Consider the following 19,946-nt stretch of genomic DNA (forward strand, 5'->3'; position numbering starts at 1 on the left):
TATCCGAAACATGAACCTAACATGTAAACTAGTTTTTATAATTCAGCGACGAGCACCATCATGAGCACCTTTCAAATATCAAATCTATTAGCTTATGAGCAAACATTGTATAATGCATAAATATGTGACGATAAAAGAGAAAAATGAAAGGGAGCATCATTCAACATAAATATTCAATAAGTCACCTCTACAACTTCATGTGGTTTTCCAGTTATAAAAAAACAACACAAAACCACATGATCACTTCTTTTTTCTTACATCCACAAAAGGTAAGATATGAAAAACTCCAAACAATGAAACAAATTCATGAAACGAAACCCAGAAAAAGAAGAATCTCTCATAAATAAAAAACCCGACAGAGAGATCGAGGTAAGAAGAGAGGGATGGACACACGACCGCAGCTTTTCCCCCCAAGTTCCGAGGAAACTTGAAGAGTTACTAAAAAGAGATATACAATTTTACAAGAGACAAAAGGGATCGGTGGTGTCCACACAAAGAAGAAGATGATGATGATGATGATTGTCGGGGATGGATATTATTTATTTATTTAAGATTATTACCAGGAAGATTAAAGCTGTAATTGACCAGGGCCTTTTCTTGAAGATCTTGATGGAGGTCGATTGTTGTCTGCAACTGATGATGATGTTGAGGAAGGTAATGGTCGTTGCTGTTGTTGTTGTTGTTGCTGCTGCTGCTGCTGTTGTTGTTGTTCTTCAGATCTCCTCACCTCCTAACAGATCAATTTAACGCACCATGAGCCTATCTATGTCTATTAACACATAACACTCCAATTGCTAAGGGGGAAAAGGGTAAAATCTTGTGTAACGGCAATTTATAAATCAAGTCTTCAGATAGATGTGTTGCTTTGTGTACCTTTGATGTAGAAGAAGAGGAAGTGTGATATGAGTAATTCACTCTAGTCCTTGCCTGGCCACGATGAAGATTCTGTACGTTCTCAAACTGCTGTAGCCGTGCAGTAAAATTGATTCCTTGGTGAGAACTGTTGCTATTGTCGTCTTCTAAGTCACCTTCCTCGTTTTGATGCATATACTGAGAGAAAGGAACTCCTGAAGTTGCTCTGCCTATTTGGTTTACGGTACTGAATGAATACATTGGCACAGTTTTGAGTCTTGTTCTAAGTATTTTGAACGCCGCACTTTGCTGCATGCATAAGAAAACCAGGAATTCTCAATTTTCTAAAGCACAGCAACTTTGAAACAAACCAAATAACTCTGTTTCTTCTTTTCTTATCGTTTTACCTGAGGCAGTAACATTAGAAGACCATAAAGTGTTTTCAGCAACCATGTGTACCTTCCAGGTTCAAGAAGCTGCAGAAGAAAAAAAGGTTTTGGTAGCAACGAAAGAATTTGGAAATGTAAACAGATGGTTTGACATAATTCAAGCAAACCTGCAACCGAAGGTAAGTAAAGATTGGAGTTTCGAGAAGACGGATCAATTTATCAAGCTGTACTAGAAATTTGACGTTGATGTCTTCTTCTACCAATGATTGAATCACGACACTCGCATGCTGGTAAGCCTGTCAATAATTCCGTTTCCTCGATATTAGCTACAGATGGTCAACACAATCATATTGTGTTAAATTTACATATCTTTATTGTTTTTTTTTACCTGAGCTAATAAGCAGAGGCTTATAATTGCCATGGGTGAATGGCACCATGAAGTATACAAGGCAACAAAAAGTTCTTTCCCTTCCCGATTGACGAGTGAACGTTTTAATAGATCTCTTAGTTTCGATAACTCAGGGGAAGTAAGCAAAATCAAATTCAATGCCTGAAACATAAAACAAAAAGACACTCTAGCGATTAATACATCAAAGTGAGAAAAACATAATCGAAACAGCCAGCCAACGCTCAAAAAACACGCAGACAAAACCAATCAACTTACTGTATTGACCTTTAAAAACGTTCCTTAATTGAAGAAATCTAGGAAAGGAGATATACCTGAACCATGGTAGAAGCAAAGTCAAGATTATCTTCTCCCTCCAGAATTGTAGAAAGCTCTCGGTAGACTCTTTCGGCATCCAAAAGTACACACATTCTTCGGACGATAAGGGCACCACGCCTATAACGAGGATTTTTTGGCCAACTAAATAATATGTTCTTTACAGAATTACAGAAACATAAAAACAGATTATTAGATGCAACTAACCTTTCCAAAAGAGAATTATCAGCTCGGAAATTGTGGACTAGAAATACAATGAGCTGTCGAAAGTGTTGTGGATCTTTCGCTACACCAGCATGAACCTCCAGAACCAAGAGCACCACCTAAAGTACATATTCAAGTCCAGATAGTTCAAGTATCAAATAAGTTCATTACCAGTTAAAACCAAACCTATATGACACAAATATCACCAACCAATCAAACAAACAGTCAGAGAAATAAACTTACGTCGTCAGAAGAATCAGATAGTGCTTTTAAAAGGGTGTCAAATATGTCATTCAGGAAGCACAGGACCTGTCACAAGATTACCAATTTAGTTATATTGCGACAAACAAAAGGATAACTTGAAATAATGATGCCCAAAACAAAACCAAGTTCTTTACCTCTGTACGATGCTTGTTTAAAAGTGTTGATATCCAATTCAATGCTTCAATCCGAGTAGCCTCAAAATCACTTGATAGCTGCCTGCTCAATGCAAAAACTCACAAATCACAAAAACAGGCGAGATTTGATAAAAAGTAAAAAAAAAGATAGAGAAAACTAACCTCCTCGCAACAGAGAGAATTGCGCCAACGTCAAAACCATCTGAGGGTTCAACATGAATTGAACGAAGTTCTTCATTGGTTTCACGAGCAACCTTATGCAAATAAAAGTTAAAAAAATAAAGAAAGCGAAAAGTTGCATACACCTACAGTTTCCATCACTGGGAAGGAGAAGCAAACCTACCACCCTGATTTTCTCTTCTTTGTCAGATATGCAAGGCAAGATAGCCCCAAGAATATCAGCGTAATAACACACGAGCTGGTCTCCCCCAAGTTTGACAAACTCATTTATCTACACAAACACATTTAATAATAAGCAGACATTCTTAGAAGTCAAAGTACTACCCATATATGTAACTGGAAGAGGCCAAGCAGAAGCGTGGTTTTTTATGCTTACCCACGTGATGGCTGTTAATCGAGTAAATTCATCAGGAGAAGCAGCCCTCTGCACCAGTATTTCAGCCATGCGACCATAATCTACAGACTTCAACAGTAGCACCGCTCTAGTCAGTAATGTACCAATGAAACATAAAAATTCCCTTTACAAAAGATAAGGCCACAACAGAGCTCTTACTGGTGAATTTTTTATCTCTTGAAGAAACTCTGAAAGAGCTGAATCAGCTTGCTGTCGTATTTCATGACTAGAGTCGCTCAACATATTAAATAAACCTGGAAGTTCATTAACAAGTTAAGTCAGCTGACACATAACTAAACTTGAATGCAGTCACATACATCGAAATGAAGTTAGCAAAGTGCAATTACCATCTAGAAAGTCTGGCAGAAACCCAAGCATATCAATGTCTGGAACACTATCAAGAACAGTGATCCATCCTACCAGAAATTGCCGAACATACGGGTTTAGAACGTTCATGCGCTCTTTTAAAAGAGGTATAAATTCCTCAATACTGCAAAAATCCAAATCCCAAAAAAGGGGTCAACTAAAATTAATTGTGACAGATTTATTTAAGATACACAGACAAAAAAAAAAAAAAACTAACTAGACACACCTGAACTGATCACTTTCCGTCACAATATCCTGCTTTACAAGGTATTAACTCTATTCAGCATAATGTTTTAAATCAAAATACCACACATGTGTTAAGAAAAGAACTGTCCATACCTTAACAAGGCGATCCAAAAGATGAGCAGCACTTTGGACATTGGCATCAGAATCTGCTGAGAGTTTGCATAAGGCATCAAAAATCTTATTGAAGAAAATAATGAAATCGCCTCGCACAACCTGTAGTAAACCAGAATAAATGGCAATAGTGCATCAATGGCAATTTCGCATAGAAGAATGAACTGAAACACATGGATACTAGTAAAATCATTACCTTTGCAATGTTATAGAGAGCTTCACATGCATAGTACCGAACTCGGCTATCTTGATCAGAAAAGGAATTAATCACAGGTGGCACTATGTGCTTCACATATCATGAATCAAAAAGAAAAATTAGAAAACATCCTACGATCCAAGAAAGAAAGTAAACTAATACCATAGATGGATTAATACATAGAAAAAGATAACAGAAATCATAGCTTTCAAATCTTACTATGAGCAGATTAACTATGTGTTATAGTGCATATGTTTGAACATTGACAGTCCATATATATATATACCTCAAGATATTGAGCAGCTTCTGAAGACAAACCAACTGTAACAGCAGCTAAGCCAATAAGACCACCCTATATATTATACAAAAGAAGCCCAATGATCAAAGCAATTTTCACAAAGGGAAATCGAAAACCCCTCGGATCTAAGTAAACAAAAATGCTAAAGCAATCAATACAAAGTGGGAGACCTTTCGATGATTAGCTTGAGGGGATTTGGCAAATTCCTTAATCAACATCTCAATGACTTTGGAGATCTTGTCATGATCACCAGCAGAGGTTAGATTCTTCACGATATTCTCAAGCTACAAGAAAAAAATGAAAGGGAACAAAACAACAACCTGAGAAACCAATTGAAAGAGACAAGTAGAAAAACCCTAAGACGCAAAAGAGAGATTGCGATTGAAACCTCAAGGGCAGCATTTTTGCGCTTCTCATAGAGTTTATCGGAGAGATTGCGATGAACAGCGGCCGGAATCGCAGAAAGAGCGTCTGACATGACTGGTCTGGCCAGATGAAATCCACCAAAACCAAAATCTCTCTCTCTCTCTCTCGGAGTAAAAAAAAACCAACAGAGAGCGAGAAACCAAAAATCGCGATCGGAGAAGAAGAGCGGATTTGATTATTCAACGTCAAAGACGAAAACAATCAGATCTGGTCAAAAACGATGAACTCATCTGTGGCTACCAGTTACTCCGTTTCTCGAATTCGATTTCTGCAAAAACAAATTTCTGATTATTTTTTTTTATTTTACTTTTTATTATTTTTCCCTTAATCCTTAGTGGATTTTTTTTGGTTTTCTAAGTAAAAATGAAACACACAACTGACGTATTTAAAAAAGCCAAAAGAAAAAAAAAACTGATAAAGAAGACAAGTGAAAAGTGCGTGATCACTGTCGTAAATGACAAGTTCACCCTTTGTGAAAGGAACATATCAACATGGGTAATATCGGCATTTTACTAGAGTCCTATTTTTCATAATTTTGGATTTTGGTTCTTCATTGGCTTCTTTACATATTTATACTGCTCTAAATGTTTATTACAACTCTTATTAAGAAATTTTTTAAAAATTATTTATAAGAAAAAACCATTTCTTTGTGAAAAGAATCTTTCTCTTTATACACCTACTATTATTTTCAATCATACTTCCTATAGTAGTTTTACAGTTAAAAAGAAAATTACTTTTTTTTTGGTTTAACATCTCCTTTACTCATTGATTCATAATCTTATACAAGAGTTAATACATTAGAGATATTATTGGTATTAAAGCCAATTCAAATACACATCCCCAAAACATAACTAATCAATAAAAAGAACGATAGAGAAATCAATTTTCACGACACTTTTGAGATTTAAGTTTCATTCGCCAAAATATTTTTTTTCTTTTTCTCTCTAGAATGAATCCCAAAATTATAAAATTTTCATTTTTAGCTATTTTTTTATATGAATGTAAAAATATATTCATCAAGAAATCTTTTCTACAACAAGTGCAACTAAGAGAACAAAAGTTTGAGTGAAAGAACTTAAAGTAATTTTAGCATTTATAACCAATATCGCAACCCATCATCAAATGCGGAGTGGCATGACTCTTGCCTATCTTCTCATGAAAGAAACTCCAAAATCGTCTAATATTAATGATGACACTCAGCAGTTTCTTTTACTTGAATTAATATTAATTCATCGTTTACTTGAAAACTTTTTTTATGATCCGTTTCTCGTTTTTAAACATTTCAGAAACAGAAACTCTTGGAAACATATATTTTCAAAAAAAAATTACAAAAAATTACATTTCGTTTTGAAACGTATCATTTCTGCAATATCCATTTCCGTTTCAATACAATTATATATATATATATACATATATATATTTTTAACACCGAAACTATTATATTAGATCATAAACAAAAGTACATGATACAAGAACTATTCAAATACAACCATTGAAACAAATAAAGGAAATTGAATACAATTTCGATGAAGAAGTGGAAGTAACCCTGCTTTCTAAATAAAAGCCCTTTGGACTGGCTTACCTTTGCGGCAGAATTAGCCTCTTTTCAAGCAATCAAGAGCCGCTACTCCTCCTTCCGTCTTCGTTATATTCCCCGTCTATCAAATTCTCGGGGGACCTCCTGACTAAAAAGGCGCGAACCCGAAATTTTCTTTTCTCCCATATAAGCACTTCGGCCCCTAGTTGGCTCTCTCTAGCGGAAAGTTCTCTACCGATAGTGCCATAAACATTTTTCTTGAGTCGACAAAAAAAAAAAAAAAACATCAAATATCCGTTAAATCCCCTCTTCATACACTCGTAAAAAGCTAACATCTTATAGTCGAAAATTCCAAATGTTTTCTGCATCATTTTGAGTAAATGAACATACTGATATGTTCCTTGAAATGGTTATGGATCGTGTCTTTTATAACAAGCAATCAATACAATTATATTTATATTATAACGTTAGTATCAGAATTAATTACAATTTGTTTTTTTTCTTACTTTTTCTGGTACAATATATCAATTTTAACCACAGCCAATCAGAGCCTGGTTCATCGTCTTCTCGATAAAATAGATCTGCTCACCATTTTCTCCGCCATAGCTAAAAGGGGGAGCTTTGAAATCGGACGAGAAAGAAGAAGAAGATGAACGCAAACCGAGCAGAAGCCGAACGGCTTCTCGGAATCGCAGAGAAGCTTCTAGAGTCACGAGATCTGAGCGGTTCAAAAGAGTTTGCAATCTTAGCTCAAGAGACAGAGCCACTCCTCGAAGGCACCGATCAAATACTCGCCGTCGTCGATGTCTTGCTCTCATCTGCGCCAGAGAACCTCGTCAAAAACCAACCAAACTGGTACAAAATCCTCCAGATCGAAGATCCAGAGGAGTCTTCAACAGACAACGATCTTATAAAGAAACAATACCGTCGCCTCGCTCTTCTCCTCCACCCTGACAAAAACCGTTTCCCTTTCGCCGATCAAGCTTTCAGATTCGTGCTCGATGCATGGGAGGTTCTATCAACTGCTTCGAAGAAATCTCAATTCGATCGGGATTTGAATCTCATCTTCACCAAAGTAGATCTCAATGGTCAAAGAGCGAGTCAGAGTCAGAGGAAGAAGACAACAAATGAGAAGATGGCTACGTTTTGGACGGCGTGTCCTTACTGTTACAGTCTTCATGAGTATCCTAGGGTTTATCAAGAGTACTGTATCAGATGCCAAAACTGTCAAAGAGCGTTTCACGCTGCGAGTATTCCTCAGCTGCCTCCATTGATCCCTGGGAAAGATGAGTATTATTGTTGTTGGGGGTTTTTTCCGATGGGATTTATCGGTGGTAAAGGAGGAGAAGCAGCCATTGCTAACGGAGTAGATGCAGCCAAATTCCCAAATTGGATGCCTCCTGTTTTCTCATCCGGTCCTAATGTTAACGGTACGCCAGAACCTGGTGCTCATCCTTCGTCTTCGCATAGTGTTCAGGTTAGCTTTGATGGATGGTCAGGTGGTACGGGGAAGAGAGATAATGAAGCGATGAGGAGTAGTAACGTTGGAGTTAATTCAGATGGAACGCCGAAGAAGAGAGGAAGAGGAAGGCCGAAGAAGAATCCGGTTCTGTGAGAATCTCTTGTTAAATTCCGGTGGTGATGGTAAAAATATGGAGATAAAAAGTTTTAAAGGCAAGTTTTTTACATTTTGTTTAAGACAAGGAAGATTAGAATCAGTGTTTTGTTGTCGTAGCGTAATCCTTTTCTTGTTTTCTTTCTCTGTAGTTTGTTAACTTAACTTGTTATAAATTTATGCTTGTTTTTTTTTTTGCCATTTTTACTCTGTATTTTGTTGTTACTACCGGATATGTATCATAATTTTTGCATTGAAACATTTTCGTTTTTGGGTATTGTAGGTTTGCGTGCGAAACCTAACTCCTGAAATTGGCAAGTACATGAACTAGACTATAGCATATTTTGTAATTTGTATATATATTTTCATACGTAAACAAACGTTGTAAGTTTTGATAGTATGAACAAGTAATCATGGACTCATACTAAAATGTAGGTGTGGTAGTTTCTTATCTTCAACACTTCATTACAAACACAAGGCGTCAAAGATACAACTACGAAAGGCTGCAACTACAAAATTTAAGTCTTGTTATAAAAAGTAAAGGTAAAAAAAGGTCTACTTCTTTCAGGAGTCTATAAGTGACAGCAAAGGAAATTTTGTAAGAATGCTACTTCCTGGCGATATTGAGATCAATGTGTACATAGGCAAGAGAAGCCACAAAGACGAAGAAGAAAGCTGATACAAGCATGAATGGTTCCGCAAGCATGTATATTGGTTTGAATGTATAGTACACCTGCGGATTATAGTTGCATAGATATTAAGCAGTTTTCTAGAACTTTACCAAAAGAATGAACTTGGCTCATGATGAGGATATGTCAAAGCTAGCTGTAAGGTATTGCTGTTACCTGGAAAGGTACGTTGTGAGTGGGAACTACATTATCCTTTTGCAACACAACCACGGTTCTTCCCACGATGTCAAGGTATGAGTATTTGACCTGAGACAAAGACCATTATAGATACATGTTGTGTAACAATTATAATTTGAAATGCAATCTACGTGGCTGATAAAGTACCTGTAAGTCTTGATTGACTGTAAAGGGCAATACAGCAGAAGGGTCCTTTGATCCTTCAGGAAGCACGACCTGAAAAGAAATTTTCCTCTGTTAAGTGTAATCTGCTAATAGCAGAAAGAAATAACAATTAGTAGAAAATGCTAAACCCACTTTGATAGTCAACTTGTTAACAATAGTTTCAACAAGCGGACACCCAAACGTAAAGTTCAAGTAACGTCTGCCATCAGATGCTTCAAAGAGATAGTCTTCCAATGGAACTCGATAGCCGATAATAAAAGTTGCTCTCCACCCTCCAAATAATGGGTAGCGGGGTTCAAATTCAAGTTCTGACTGCAAACACCAAATTTTTTTAATAAGAATTCATTGGTTTAAAGTGAATAGAAAAAATCTCTTCTTTTTTTTTCGTGGTATACGCTTCAAAAAAGCATACTGTTGTGAATTAAAGCCTTGGAAGACCTTTCTACGGAACTAATATCACTGTCTAAATGCCGTAGATCCCCAAAAGAGGGCAATAAACCCTACCTTTCTAAAGCCTGTACGCAAATGTGAAGTGGAGATGTTGCCTATGTCATCCCTGTAGTAGACAGAGTTCACTCTGGGAGGTAGTACTGCAAGAAGCGCATTGAAAGAGGACGCACCACTGACGGACCGTTTAGATTGATAATCAACCCTGCCAAAATTGAGATTTAGAAAAACATTTCAGCGAAGCAGTATATGTATGAGGACAACATCTCCATTGGCAAATAGCTAATTAACAAGACAGTTTTACTTCAAAGACAGAGAAAACTTGTCTGCAGTAATGGAAAATGACACCTTAACAATTAGCTCAAACACAAATAGAAATTCTGCAACATCTCATCCGTAGAGATAAATTTCCAGAGGTCACCTCATACATAAAAGAGGTCATTAGGCCCATTACGTACCTTGAGAAAACACCTTTATGACGTGCTCCCCCATGAGTCAATCTATAATTTTCTGTTATCTGAAGGCTACCCCAGTGTGAAATCTCAATTTCACGCACAAGCTCCTCAACAACGGCAAACGGACTGTTATTTTCAAAGTGAATGATGACAGGTGTGTAAGAGTATGAAGCACGATTCTCATATGGCCCATATTTTATCTCTTTGCCAGCCCGGTTAGCAGGTTCGATGCTAGTGAACGACTCCACTCTAGTACTAGGTGTCTTAACAAAAGTTGTCTGTTGTTTAACAAGATATGGTGACAATATCACTGCACTATCATGATAGTAAACTAACTGAGATTCTGACTGGGTTATCTCCACTGGGAAAGGTTCCAACGAATGAGTCAAAATGTATAGCACCTCAAGTGAAACAGTTTCACCCGGGCCTAAGGGGCTAGCAAACGAAACACGGTAGTATCCAGTATCATTCGGTGCATCAGGTTGTTCAGTTGGTTTAACATCCAAAGGCAAATAGGTTTTCTTTTTCTTCTTGCCAGTAATTGCCAGGGCTTGGACCATAGCTAAATTCTTGATCTGGGTAGGTGAGAAAGCAAGAAGCATTTCTGGAGCAGGATTTTTCCCAATATTTTCGACCTAACAAGCAAATCAGACAAGAAAATGTCACCTTCGAACAGAAAAGCACAAGGAGGATGAAGAAAAAAAGGGAATGAAAGCCATTAAGTTCCAACCTTTACTAGAAAACCTAACTACACGGTGAATAAAAGAAAAAAGAAGCTGAAATAGCATATAACATATCCAGAAAGGCCTCAATTCCCAGTTCTAAGTTCCAAACTTCTTATTATTTTCAATAGGAATTACAACTGTAAATTCGATTAGAAATACCTTGAGAGTCAAGAAGGCCTTCACGATATGTGAGCTTAAATCAATCTGTAGACAAAAACAAACACAAAAGAGTAGCATTTTAGAATCAAAACTTCAGTTTCAGACAAGAAGATTTTGCAAACAGCTTCTATCATTAAGCTTTCAGATTACTGTAACTAAACGTATAACTGGTGAAAATTCAAACCTACTGATTCTCATTATCTACTAATGTACATACATATGAACGAACTATGAAGCGTATCGATGATCAACCGTGAAGTGACCAAATCACACAGTATCTCTACAAACTAAGCATAGATCGGAGAAACAGTAAGCCCAACAGCACCATCATTCACTTGGATTTCCATATGAAACGGATCCACAAAGGAAAGTGGAAATTTATGAATTTGATACAGAAGATAAGATCGGAGAATCGTACCCTCCGCTCGGCATTTACGATCTGGAGATCCTGAGCGGAGGAAACAGCACAAATAGATAAGAATACAGCTACGACGACTGCGAAGATCCCGATATGAGCAGCCATTTTCGTCACTGCACTAAAAACATAACTCATCAACGGAAGAGCTCGGAGATCGCGAATTGATAAGAGTTTGCAAGATCAGAAGAGGAGAGAGAGAGAGTTACTGACCGATGAAGACAGAGACAGAGAGATCGGGATTTGTAAAGACAGATACCGACGTCGGCCGGCGAAGTGAGAACGATCCGGTCAACTACAAAGTCTCAGTCTCTCTCACTTCTCTCGTGATTTAGGGATTAGTCTTTACGAACTTTTCTTCCTCAGAACTTAAACGACACGAGACGTTGTCGTTTTCATCTTTTAAAAATAATGGGCCGCAAGAATAATCTTAACACATGTTATTGGGCTTTCCACTACAAAATATGAACGTTTAGATATCAGACACGTGCATGATATTGAACGACTTCGATGGTACTGAACACTTTGCCGCCATTAAAATTCGTTTGTCGACCTAACTCTGTTTCTTCTCTCGCTTCCCCTTCAAAATTTTCTCCGGTCACTCGACTTCGTGTTCTAATTTGAACAGACAGAGAATTTTTTGAATTAGAGAGTTTTGGAACTCAAAATTATTTTCTGAATTTGTGGTTCTTTGTTTCTTCCATGGCAATCGAATGTCTCGTGCTTGGTAATAGTTTTTTTTTGTTGTGGTCTTTTTTATTATTTGCTTCTTCATGTTTCATGATTTCGTAATAAGAATATTCTTATCGTTGTGGGTTTCTCAGGTGCTGGGCAAGAGATAGGGAAGAGCTGCGTGGTGGTGACGATTAATGGTAAAAGGATAATGTTTGATTGTGGGATGCATATGGGCTGCGATGATCACAATCGATACCCAGATTTTTCTCTCGTCTCCAAATCCGGTGATTATGATAACGCGATCTCTTGTATCATCATCACTCACTTGTATTGATTCTTCAATCCTTGGATTTTTCCCCTCTTTTAAAGTCGTTTTCTTAGTTTCTGTGGGATCCTATGGGTTATAATTGTGTGTGTCGTAATAGCCATATGGATCATGTTGGAGCGCTTCCTTACTTCACGGAGGTTTGTGGATACAATGGGCCAATTTATATGTCGGTGAGTAATATCGTCCTCAAGGTGTTCGATGAAATGTGTGAGTGACTTGTTTTTTTTTAATATTTAAAGTAAAGGTTGTTTACTGTGATCTGTCTCTTTTGTAGTACCCCACGAAGGCGTTGTCTCCTTTAATGCTTGAGGATTACCGAAGAGTGATGGTGGATAGAAGAGGCGAGGAGGAGCTATTCACCACCACCCATATCGCAAACTGCATGAAAAAAGGTACTTGAATGTTGGGTGTCATTTGAGGTCTTTGTGCACGAACTTGTTTCATCTGATTGATTAATGTCTGACTTAATTCATAAATACAGATGCAGTGTCTATAACTTGGTTTCCTTTTGTTTTTTTTGTGTGTGTAGTAATTGCGATAGATTTGAAGCAAACAATTCAGGTTGATGAAGATCTTCAAATCCGTGCCTATTATGCAGGACATGTAAGACACTCGTTTTGGTTTTAGAGAACTTCTTTTGACTTACTTCTAAGTTTGTTATGTTCATAGTTTCTGCATTCTTAAAGCTTCTTTTGTAATAATCATAAGGTCCTTGGAGCAGTGATGGTTTATGCGAAGGTGGGAGATGCAGCAATTGTGTACACTGGAGATTACAATATGACAACAGATAGACATCTAGGAGCAGCTAAAATTGACAGACTCCAGTTGGATCTTCTCATATCAGAGTATGGAAAACAAATACAAGCTTGTTCACTGGTAATTTTCAACAAACTTAGTAAGAACAAGTAAATCTGATGTATGTTTGACTATGCATTTTAGGTCCACATATGCAACTACCATTCGCGGCTCAAAATATCCCCGGGAGAGAGAGTTTCTTCAAGCTGTATGTCTACTTGTAGCTATTAACACATGGTTTCTAAATTTGTTCTTAAATGGTTTTTATTCTGATTTCGGCATCACTTTTGGCTTGTTTGGTAATTGTCTGATATCTCAGAAAACTCTTCCAGGTTCATAAGTGTGTTGCTGGCGGAGGGAAGGCGCTCATTCCTTCATTTGCTCTTGGAAGGGCTCAGGTCAGTCTTCTTACAGAATAGACTCCCTGTGATAGCTTTGAAACAAAGCAGTTACTTAAACTTGTCTGTGCTTCTCTTACGTCTCCTTGACAATTGCGTTTCCTTGTTCAGGAACTCTGCATGCTGCTTGATGATTACTGGGAGCGTATGAATATAAAGGTTCCAATTTATTTCTCATCAGGTCTGTTAAATCACAATCAATCCTCATTTAAAACCAATTCTGCAGATTAGTCAGCTCAACAAGTCGATTGTTTTTTTATAAATAGTGATCTCTATCTTCTGCAGATTGCCTAAAGATCAATTTGATTTTTTCCAGGTTTGACCATCCAAGCAAATATGTATTACAAAATGCTCATCAGCTGGACAAGCCAGAACGTTAAAGAAAAGCACAATACACACAACCCTTTTGATTTTAAGAATGGTACGCGTACTAACATTAATAAGGATAAAAAATTTGTAAACTAGTGACTATACTTGATCAATACATCCTTTGCGTCCTCTTTTTGTTCTAATAACTACCTTAGTTCTGCAACTCTGCTTGCTTTCTAACTACTACCTTTACATTCTGCAGTTAAAGATTTTGATCGGTCTCTTATACATGCTCCTGGGCCATGTGTTCTCTTTGCCACACCCGGTATGCTTTGTGCTGGCTTCTCACTTGAGGTGTTCAAGCACTGGGCTCCATCTCCGTTGAATCTTGTTGCCTTGCCCGGGTACTACAGCTTTTGTTTTTCCCTTGTTAGGAATTCATTTTCTTTTTCTTAGCAACTAGCACGCAATTGTATATTCTTTCATCCCCCTTGTGGATCCGTGTTTTACAGATACTCTGTGGCTGGGACCGTTGGGCACAAACTGATGGCTGGTAAACCCACGACAGTTGATCTCTACAATGGCACCAAGGTCGATGTCCGTTGCAAGGTTTGTATACTTAATTCTGGTTCTCACAAAAAAATATGTAAACTTTACAAGAAAGTAGAATGCATCAAAATTTACGTATTCAACCTCACCTTAAAAGTCTTGGTTCTGCTATTATCAGATACATCAAGTGGCTTTCAGTCCTCACACAGATGCAAAAGGAATAATGGATCTCACGAAGTTCCTCTCCCCAAAGAACGTTGTACTCGTGCATGGCGAAAAACCCAGCATGATGACTCTAAAGGAAAAGATAACCTCAGAGCTTGACATCCCCTGTTTTGTCCCTGCCAATGGTGAAACAGTTTCAGTAGCTTCAACCACTTTTGTAAAAGCAAAAGCTTCTGATATGTTCCTTAAAAGCTGCTCCAGCCCGAATTTCAAATTCTCAAACTCGAGTCAGCTCCGTGTTACAGATCAGAGAACCGCAGACGGGGTTTTGGTAATAGAGAAGAGCAAAAAGGCGAAGATTGTTCACCAAGATGAAGTCTCTGAGGTGTTACATGAGAAAAACCATGTGGTCTGTTTAGCTTATTGTTGTCCTGTGAAAGCTAAGGGAGAGTCAGATAATGATGTTGATCTGATCAAACAATTGTCTACAAAGATATCGGAGATAATGTCTGGTGCTCAGATCCATGAAGCTGAAAACAGTTTGCAGGTTGGATCTTTCAAGGGGGCTGTGTGTCTGAAAGAGAAGTGTATGCATCGAACAGAGATTATCAGTTGTAGTGAAGCTGTGTTCTTGTGTTGCAACTGGTCTGTTGCAGATTTAGAGCTTGGTTGGGAAATCATCAATGTAATGAAACTAAACCTTTGATTCTGGTAACTCTCTCTCGATCTCAGAAGTGTTTTCAGTTTTGTCGTTTTTTTTGTCGGCGTTATAGTATTTATGTAAACATTTTTGATCCTAGTAAATAGCTCCAGTAACTAAACTGACCAACTTTAGCGCCAATTTCTAGCTAACACAGTAACACCTGTATAAAGTCAAAGATGATTAATTGTGATTATGATAATTAATCTGTAACTGTTTCTAATCTTAAATGTTAATTAATCTTGTTTAATTAAATTCTAATTACTTAATTTAAAAACTTAAAAAACCAATCTTTTTTTCAACTGTCCGCCATGGCTTAGCGTTTTCTAGAGGAGGAGAGAGAGAGAGAGAGAGTAAGAGAGAAGAAGCTCAATTGTTTTCGTTGGTTCCGTCTTTGAAGATACTGATGTCATCGTCTTCTTCAGATTCCACGGCGGCGCGTGATCAACATGCGCCACTACTCCGCCCGCGTCGCGACGGCTCTTCTCCTTCATCAGCCAGACCTACAGCTCTCGCCGTTCTCTTGGGAAGGATCACCGGCCACCGTGCACCGTCGATGCTTGTGAGAGAGACGGCGGCACGTGCTCTCGAGGAGAGACGGATCGATTGGGGTTACTCGAAACCTGTAGTTGCTGCTGATATACTCTGGAACGCTGCTCTGGTGCTTGCATCGGCGGTTATGCTTGTCGGAACCGTCGAAGAAAGACCTAACGAGCCGATCAGAGTTTGGATCTGTGGGTATGGGTTACAGTGTTTGATCCATGTGGTTTTGGTTTGGTCCGAGTATTGGAGGAGAAACACGACTCGTAGAGCTAGGGATTTGGAGTCTGGAGATAGTGCCGCCGATCCTGGAGATTACAGTGAGTATGACTATGAAGAAGACAGTGACAATTCAACAACTTACAGGTTTGATGATTAAATCACAATTTGATGGTTTAATGATGAAATTTATGTTTTTGGATTTTGTAAGGATTTTACCAAATTATGATGGATTTGTGATTAGTTTTGCAAAAAGATGCGAGTCTACAAACACTGTGGTATCATTCTTATGGTGGATAATTGGATTCTACTGGGTTGTTGAAGGTGGTGATAAGCTTTTAGGAGAAGCTCCTAATCTTTATTGGTAACAGATTTTAATTTTAGCATAGGATTTGCTGCTCATTCAAATACAAGACATTGTTTCCTGTGTCTCAAATGTTCCGGGTTATTGCAGGTTGTCGGTGACTTTTCTGGCGATTGATGTCTTCTTCGCCATTTTCTGTATTGTTTTGGCTTGCCTTGTTGGAATAGCTCTCTGCTGCTGTCTTCCCTGCATAATAGCTCTTCTCTACGCCGTTGCAGGAACGGTATGAACATGGATATCCTCTCATCGACCTTTGTTGACTTAATAGATTACAACTTTGGAGACTTACAAACGCCTTTTCTTGCGGAAGATACAGGAAGGAGTATCAGAGGCTGAGCTCGGTGTTCTTCCCCTGTACAAATTTAGGGCTTTCCATACCAACGAGAAGAACATTGCCGGACCTGGCAAAATGGTTCCTGTATCGACCAATGGAATATGCTTAGCAACTGAAAGAACACTTCTTGCTGAGGATGCGGTAAAGCCAATCTATTATGCATATAGTTTGTTACTTATAAACTCTGCTTTTATAAGTTTCATAGGTTTCTTCTACTTGATTTTTCTTGACAGGACTGTTGCATATGTCTGAGCTCATACGAGGATGGTGCAGAGCTTCATGCTCTTCCTTGTAACCACCACTTTCATTCGACCTGTATTGTGAAATGGCTTAAGATGAGAGCAACATGCCCTCTCTGCAAATACAACATCCTTAAAGGAACGACTGACCAATCTTGAAGACAAACCCCAACCAATAAGAGGGAGTAAAATTCTGCACATATGGATACAGATTCCATCTCATCAATTTAAACACTTCTGTATATATTTATATAACTATCAAATCATGTATCTTTTGTTGAAAGCATTCATTTTTAAATGTAAAAGATAACAATTTACAAGTGCCCTTTACTATATTTGCCCATAGAGAATAGAACAGCTGCTCATGCTCATAGCTCAAATCATAAGTAAGTTCAAGAACAGCTCACTTCATTGTCACATTGTTACTACAATCTGCATCACTTACTGCTGTTGTAAGCCCTCTTGTTTGCATATCGAGAAGCAAAACTGAAGCAGCGGTCATGTTTCCCTCCTTTTCATAAGCTCTAATCAGTAGATTAAAAAAGCCAAATCAGGACATATTCTACTTCTCAACATTTCATCGAAAACTTGTAAGCCTCGACCATCAAACCCTTGCTAACTAACCCGTAAATCAATGTTGTGTAGGTTAACAAATCGAGCTCGAGACCCTCTTGAACCATTTTGGTTTTTAACTTAAACGCATCCACCAAGTTCCCTTGCTTACAGATGCCCTTTACTATATTCGCCCATATTTGAGGATAGAACAGCTGCTGATGCTCATAGCTCAAATCATAAGTAAGTTCAAGAACAGCTCACTTCATTGTCACATTGTTTGCTGCAATCTCCATCACTTACTGCTGTTGCAAGCCCTCTTGTTTGCATATCGAGAAGCAAATCCGAAGCAGCAGTCATGTTTCCCTCCTTTTTATAAGCTCTAATCAGTAGATCAAAAACAGCCAAATCAGGACATATTCCACTTCTCAACATTTCATCAAAAACTTGTCTAGCCTCGACCATCAAACCCTTGCTAGCTAACCCATAAATCAATGTTGTGTAGGTTAACAAATCGAGCTCGAGACCCTCTTGAACCATTTTGGTTTTTAACTTAAACGCATCCACCAAGTTCCCTTGCTTACACAAACCAGCTATCCAAGAAGTGTACATGAACTTATCCGGAACAAGTCCAGCCTCTGAAATTTTGCCAAGCAATCTCTCAACTTCTATAAAGTCTCCTTCTTTGCACAAAGCATCAATAAGCACGGTGTACATAACATCATTAGCTTTCTCTATAGAGAAATAAGTTATAGCTTCATGTAGTTGTCCATTCTTCGCAATCCCATCGATCATAGTTGAAAGAGCTACAGCATCTGGCTCAAAGCCTCCCTCAACTAATTTGTGGTACATGTTAACCGCAGCCTTCATGCGCCCGGATTTAAAATATGCATTCATCATTGTAGTAAAAATCATCATATCAGGAACTAAACCACCTTTCTCCATATCTTGTACAATCTCTGTTGCCTCCTTTAGTTTACCATTACTACAAAGGCCTGATATGATTACGCCATAAGCTGCAATATCAAGTCTCATCCCTTGATTGAGCATTTTGGCCAGAAACTTCATGGCATTATCCGAATCTCCTTTCTGGAAATACCCATCGATAATCGTAGTGTATACAAGAGAGTTTGGCTCAACTCTATCCTTGAGCATCTGCGAATACATTTCCTCAGCTCTCTGCATTTTCCCTTGTTTACAGAAACCATCTACCAAAGCAGTATAAGTAACAACATTCAAAGACATCCGAACACGTCTCATTTCTTCGTATAACGAAACCGCAACCTCCAAGTCACCAGCTTTACAATAGCCGTCAATCAAACAAGTGAAAGTAACCACATTTGGAGATAAAGCCTCTCTCTTCATACAGTTAAAACTCTTCATCGCCAATTGTAACTCCCCGGATTTGCAGAACGTGTCAATCCAAGTAGTATAAGTAACAACATTCGGGGAACAAGACTTCAACATAACACCCATATACACAAAAACCTCATCTAACATCTTCATCTTGCTAAACCCATTAAACAGAGAATTAAAACTAACTATGTCAGGCTTGTAGAGAAACCCATGAGAGGCTCTTAAACTCTCTAACACCAAAGAAGCACTTCTGATATCGCCATTTCTACAGTGGCCATCAATGAGAGAGTTATAAGATATAACATCTGGTAAACACCCGAATCTAGGCATCGAAAGTACGATATCTTGAGCGAATTGAACCTGACCTAATCTACAAACAAACGATACGACCGAATTGAATGAGGAACGATGAGGAGTGTAGCCTCTGGAGACTAAGTAAGCTAAGAGTTTAAGACAGAGAACGCCGCAGTTGGCATTGACTAGCTGATGAATATGCTTGTTGCAGGTGACTTGGGCTGGAAAATTTGAGGAACTTCTCAGCCGAGAAATAAATTGAAGAGCTTCTTTGACCATTCATGGACATGTGAATCCTTAAGACGATTTGTAAGGTAAAACAACTTTCAAAAGATCGGTAACATTAACGGAGAAGCTTAAACCCTAAGGACCGACCATGGTTGGGTTCTAACTTCTAAACACAACACTGTGACCTGTCCTCTTGTTATGTAACACTCTTTCTCAGCTAGAGGCTTCTCTCCCCAGCCCAATATAAGAATATAGAATGGGCCTGTTTAAACAGTTAAAGCCCATTTCGCAGCCAACGGAAAACACACTCTGCAACGGTGACAGATGAAAACACAAAGAGCGTGCACTACCATGAGTCCATGACCATTGGTCATCGTCAACCTCATGACCATTGGTTAAATAAATAAATAAAAGTTTTATGATTGACCTGCAAAACCTGTATTAAATTCGTTAGGTAACCATACGTTGATTGCTTACTAGTAAAGTGAGTAGGAATCACGGAATCAAGCCCTCAGCTATTAGATATTAATTTGTTCAAACTTCAAACCATGAAAGATTACAATTAGAAAAAAAAAAAAAACATTTCAAACTTCGAACCATGAAAGATTTTTTTTTGTTGTTGCACATATTGTAACGTATGAAGTAAGACTTGTGACTTGCGAGTTGCAAACATACACATATAAACATAACTAACGAAATCGTGTTAAGAGACATTTTGACTCACGAGAACGTGATT

At 38.1% G+C, this 19,946-nt stretch overlaps 6 protein-coding genes across 9 annotated transcripts; 3 read left to right on the plus strand and 3 right to left on the minus strand.

The window, feature by feature from the left end:
* Positions 1 to 136: 136 nt before the first annotated feature.
* On the minus strand, positions 137 to 5,109 carry LOC17885094 (protein VAC14 homolog). Of its 2 annotated transcripts, none has more exons than XM_023782610.1 (20): positions 4,744 to 5,109; positions 4,526 to 4,639; positions 4,344 to 4,409; positions 4,058 to 4,147; positions 3,844 to 3,963; positions 3,731 to 3,762; positions 3,486 to 3,628; positions 3,298 to 3,392; positions 3,121 to 3,207; positions 2,908 to 3,015; positions 2,727 to 2,818; positions 2,565 to 2,646; positions 2,410 to 2,475; positions 2,170 to 2,285; positions 1,962 to 2,082; positions 1,630 to 1,791; positions 1,409 to 1,537; positions 1,260 to 1,328; positions 874 to 1,161; positions 137 to 730 (listed from the first exon to the last, which is right to left on the minus strand). In XM_023782610.1, the coding sequence occupies exons 1-20, from the start codon at positions 4,831 to 4,833 to the stop codon at positions 569 to 571; spliced, it is 2,232 nt and encodes a 743-aa protein (XP_023638378.1). In that variant the 5' UTR covers positions 4,834 to 5,109; the 3' UTR covers positions 137 to 568. The 2 variants fall into 2 exon arrangements, with proteins under 2 accessions (XP_023638378.1, XP_023638379.1); XM_023782611.1 differs by having other exon boundaries at positions 3,731 to 3,759; positions 4,744 to 5,108.
* Positions 5,110 to 6,796: 1,687 nt separating this feature from the next.
* On the plus strand, positions 6,797 to 8,407 carry LOC17884847. The gene is made up of 2 exons (XM_006291444.2): positions 6,797 to 7,992; positions 8,217 to 8,407. Exon 1 carries the CDS (start codon positions 6,968 to 6,970, stop codon positions 7,931 to 7,933), a length of 966 nt encoding a protein of 321 aa, XP_006291506.1. The 5' UTR covers positions 6,797 to 6,967; the 3' UTR covers positions 7,934 to 7,992; positions 8,217 to 8,407.
* LOC17885935 (dolichyl-diphosphooligosaccharide--protein glycosyltransferase subunit 1B) lies at positions 8,375 to 11,500 on the minus strand. Its single transcript, XM_006291010.2, has 9 exons — positions 11,379 to 11,500; positions 11,169 to 11,281; positions 10,751 to 10,795; positions 9,870 to 10,501; positions 9,469 to 9,616; positions 9,097 to 9,276; positions 8,947 to 9,015; positions 8,779 to 8,868; positions 8,375 to 8,666 (listed from the first exon to the last, which is right to left on the minus strand). The coding sequence occupies exons 2-9, from the start codon at positions 11,271 to 11,273 to the stop codon at positions 8,541 to 8,543; spliced, it is 1,395 nt and encodes a 464-aa protein (XP_006291072.1). The 5' UTR covers positions 11,274 to 11,281; positions 11,379 to 11,500; the 3' UTR covers positions 8,375 to 8,540.
* A 245-nt stretch (positions 11,501 to 11,745) lies between these two features.
* Positions 11,746 to 15,183, plus strand: LOC17887314 (cleavage and polyadenylation specificity factor subunit 3-II). Its single transcript, XM_023782727.1, has 13 exons — positions 11,746 to 11,892; positions 11,990 to 12,167; positions 12,266 to 12,338; positions 12,443 to 12,560; positions 12,698 to 12,771; positions 12,877 to 13,013; positions 13,108 to 13,171; positions 13,296 to 13,361; positions 13,473 to 13,542; positions 13,678 to 13,782; positions 13,933 to 14,074; positions 14,183 to 14,279; positions 14,398 to 15,183. Exons 1-13 carry the CDS (start codon positions 11,868 to 11,870, stop codon positions 15,088 to 15,090), a joined length of 1,842 nt encoding a protein of 613 aa, XP_023638495.1. The 5' UTR covers positions 11,746 to 11,867; the 3' UTR covers positions 15,091 to 15,183.
* A 199-nt stretch (positions 15,184 to 15,382) lies between these two features.
* Positions 15,383 to 17,115, plus strand: LOC17886428 (E3 ubiquitin protein ligase RIE1). Of its 2 annotated transcripts, none has more exons than XM_023782757.1 (5): positions 15,383 to 15,990; positions 16,088 to 16,207; positions 16,298 to 16,430; positions 16,518 to 16,682; positions 16,775 to 17,115. In XM_023782757.1, the coding sequence occupies exons 1-5, from the start codon at positions 15,491 to 15,493 to the stop codon at positions 16,937 to 16,939; spliced, it is 1,083 nt and encodes a 360-aa protein (XP_023638525.1). In that variant the 5' UTR covers positions 15,383 to 15,490; the 3' UTR covers positions 16,940 to 17,115. The 2 variants fall into 2 exon arrangements, with proteins under 2 accessions (XP_023638525.1, XP_006291380.1); XM_006291318.2 differs by having other exon boundaries at positions 15,384 to 15,990; positions 16,524 to 16,682.
* LOC17886605 (pentatricopeptide repeat-containing protein At2g01740) lies at positions 17,033 to 19,336 on the minus strand. 2 transcript variants are annotated; one of them, XM_023782756.1, is made up of 2 exons: positions 17,900 to 19,336; positions 17,033 to 17,487 (listed from the first exon to the last, which is right to left on the minus strand). In XM_023782756.1, exons 1-2 carry the CDS (start codon positions 19,259 to 19,261, stop codon positions 17,350 to 17,352), a joined length of 1,500 nt encoding a protein of 499 aa, XP_023638524.1. In that variant the 5' UTR covers positions 19,262 to 19,336; the 3' UTR covers positions 17,033 to 17,349. The 2 variants fall into 2 exon arrangements, with proteins under 2 accessions (XP_023638524.1, XP_023638523.1); XM_023782755.1 differs by having other exon boundaries at positions 17,033 to 19,336.
* Positions 19,337 to 19,946: the final 610 nt, after the last annotated feature.

Source organism: Capsella rubella, unplaced genomic scaffold (assembly GCF_000375325.1).
Source record: "Capsella rubella cultivar Monte Gargano unplaced genomic scaffold, Caprub1_0 scaffold_5, whole genome shotgun sequence".
Taxonomy (NCBI): domain Eukaryota; kingdom Viridiplantae; phylum Streptophyta; class Magnoliopsida; order Brassicales; family Brassicaceae; genus Capsella; species Capsella rubella.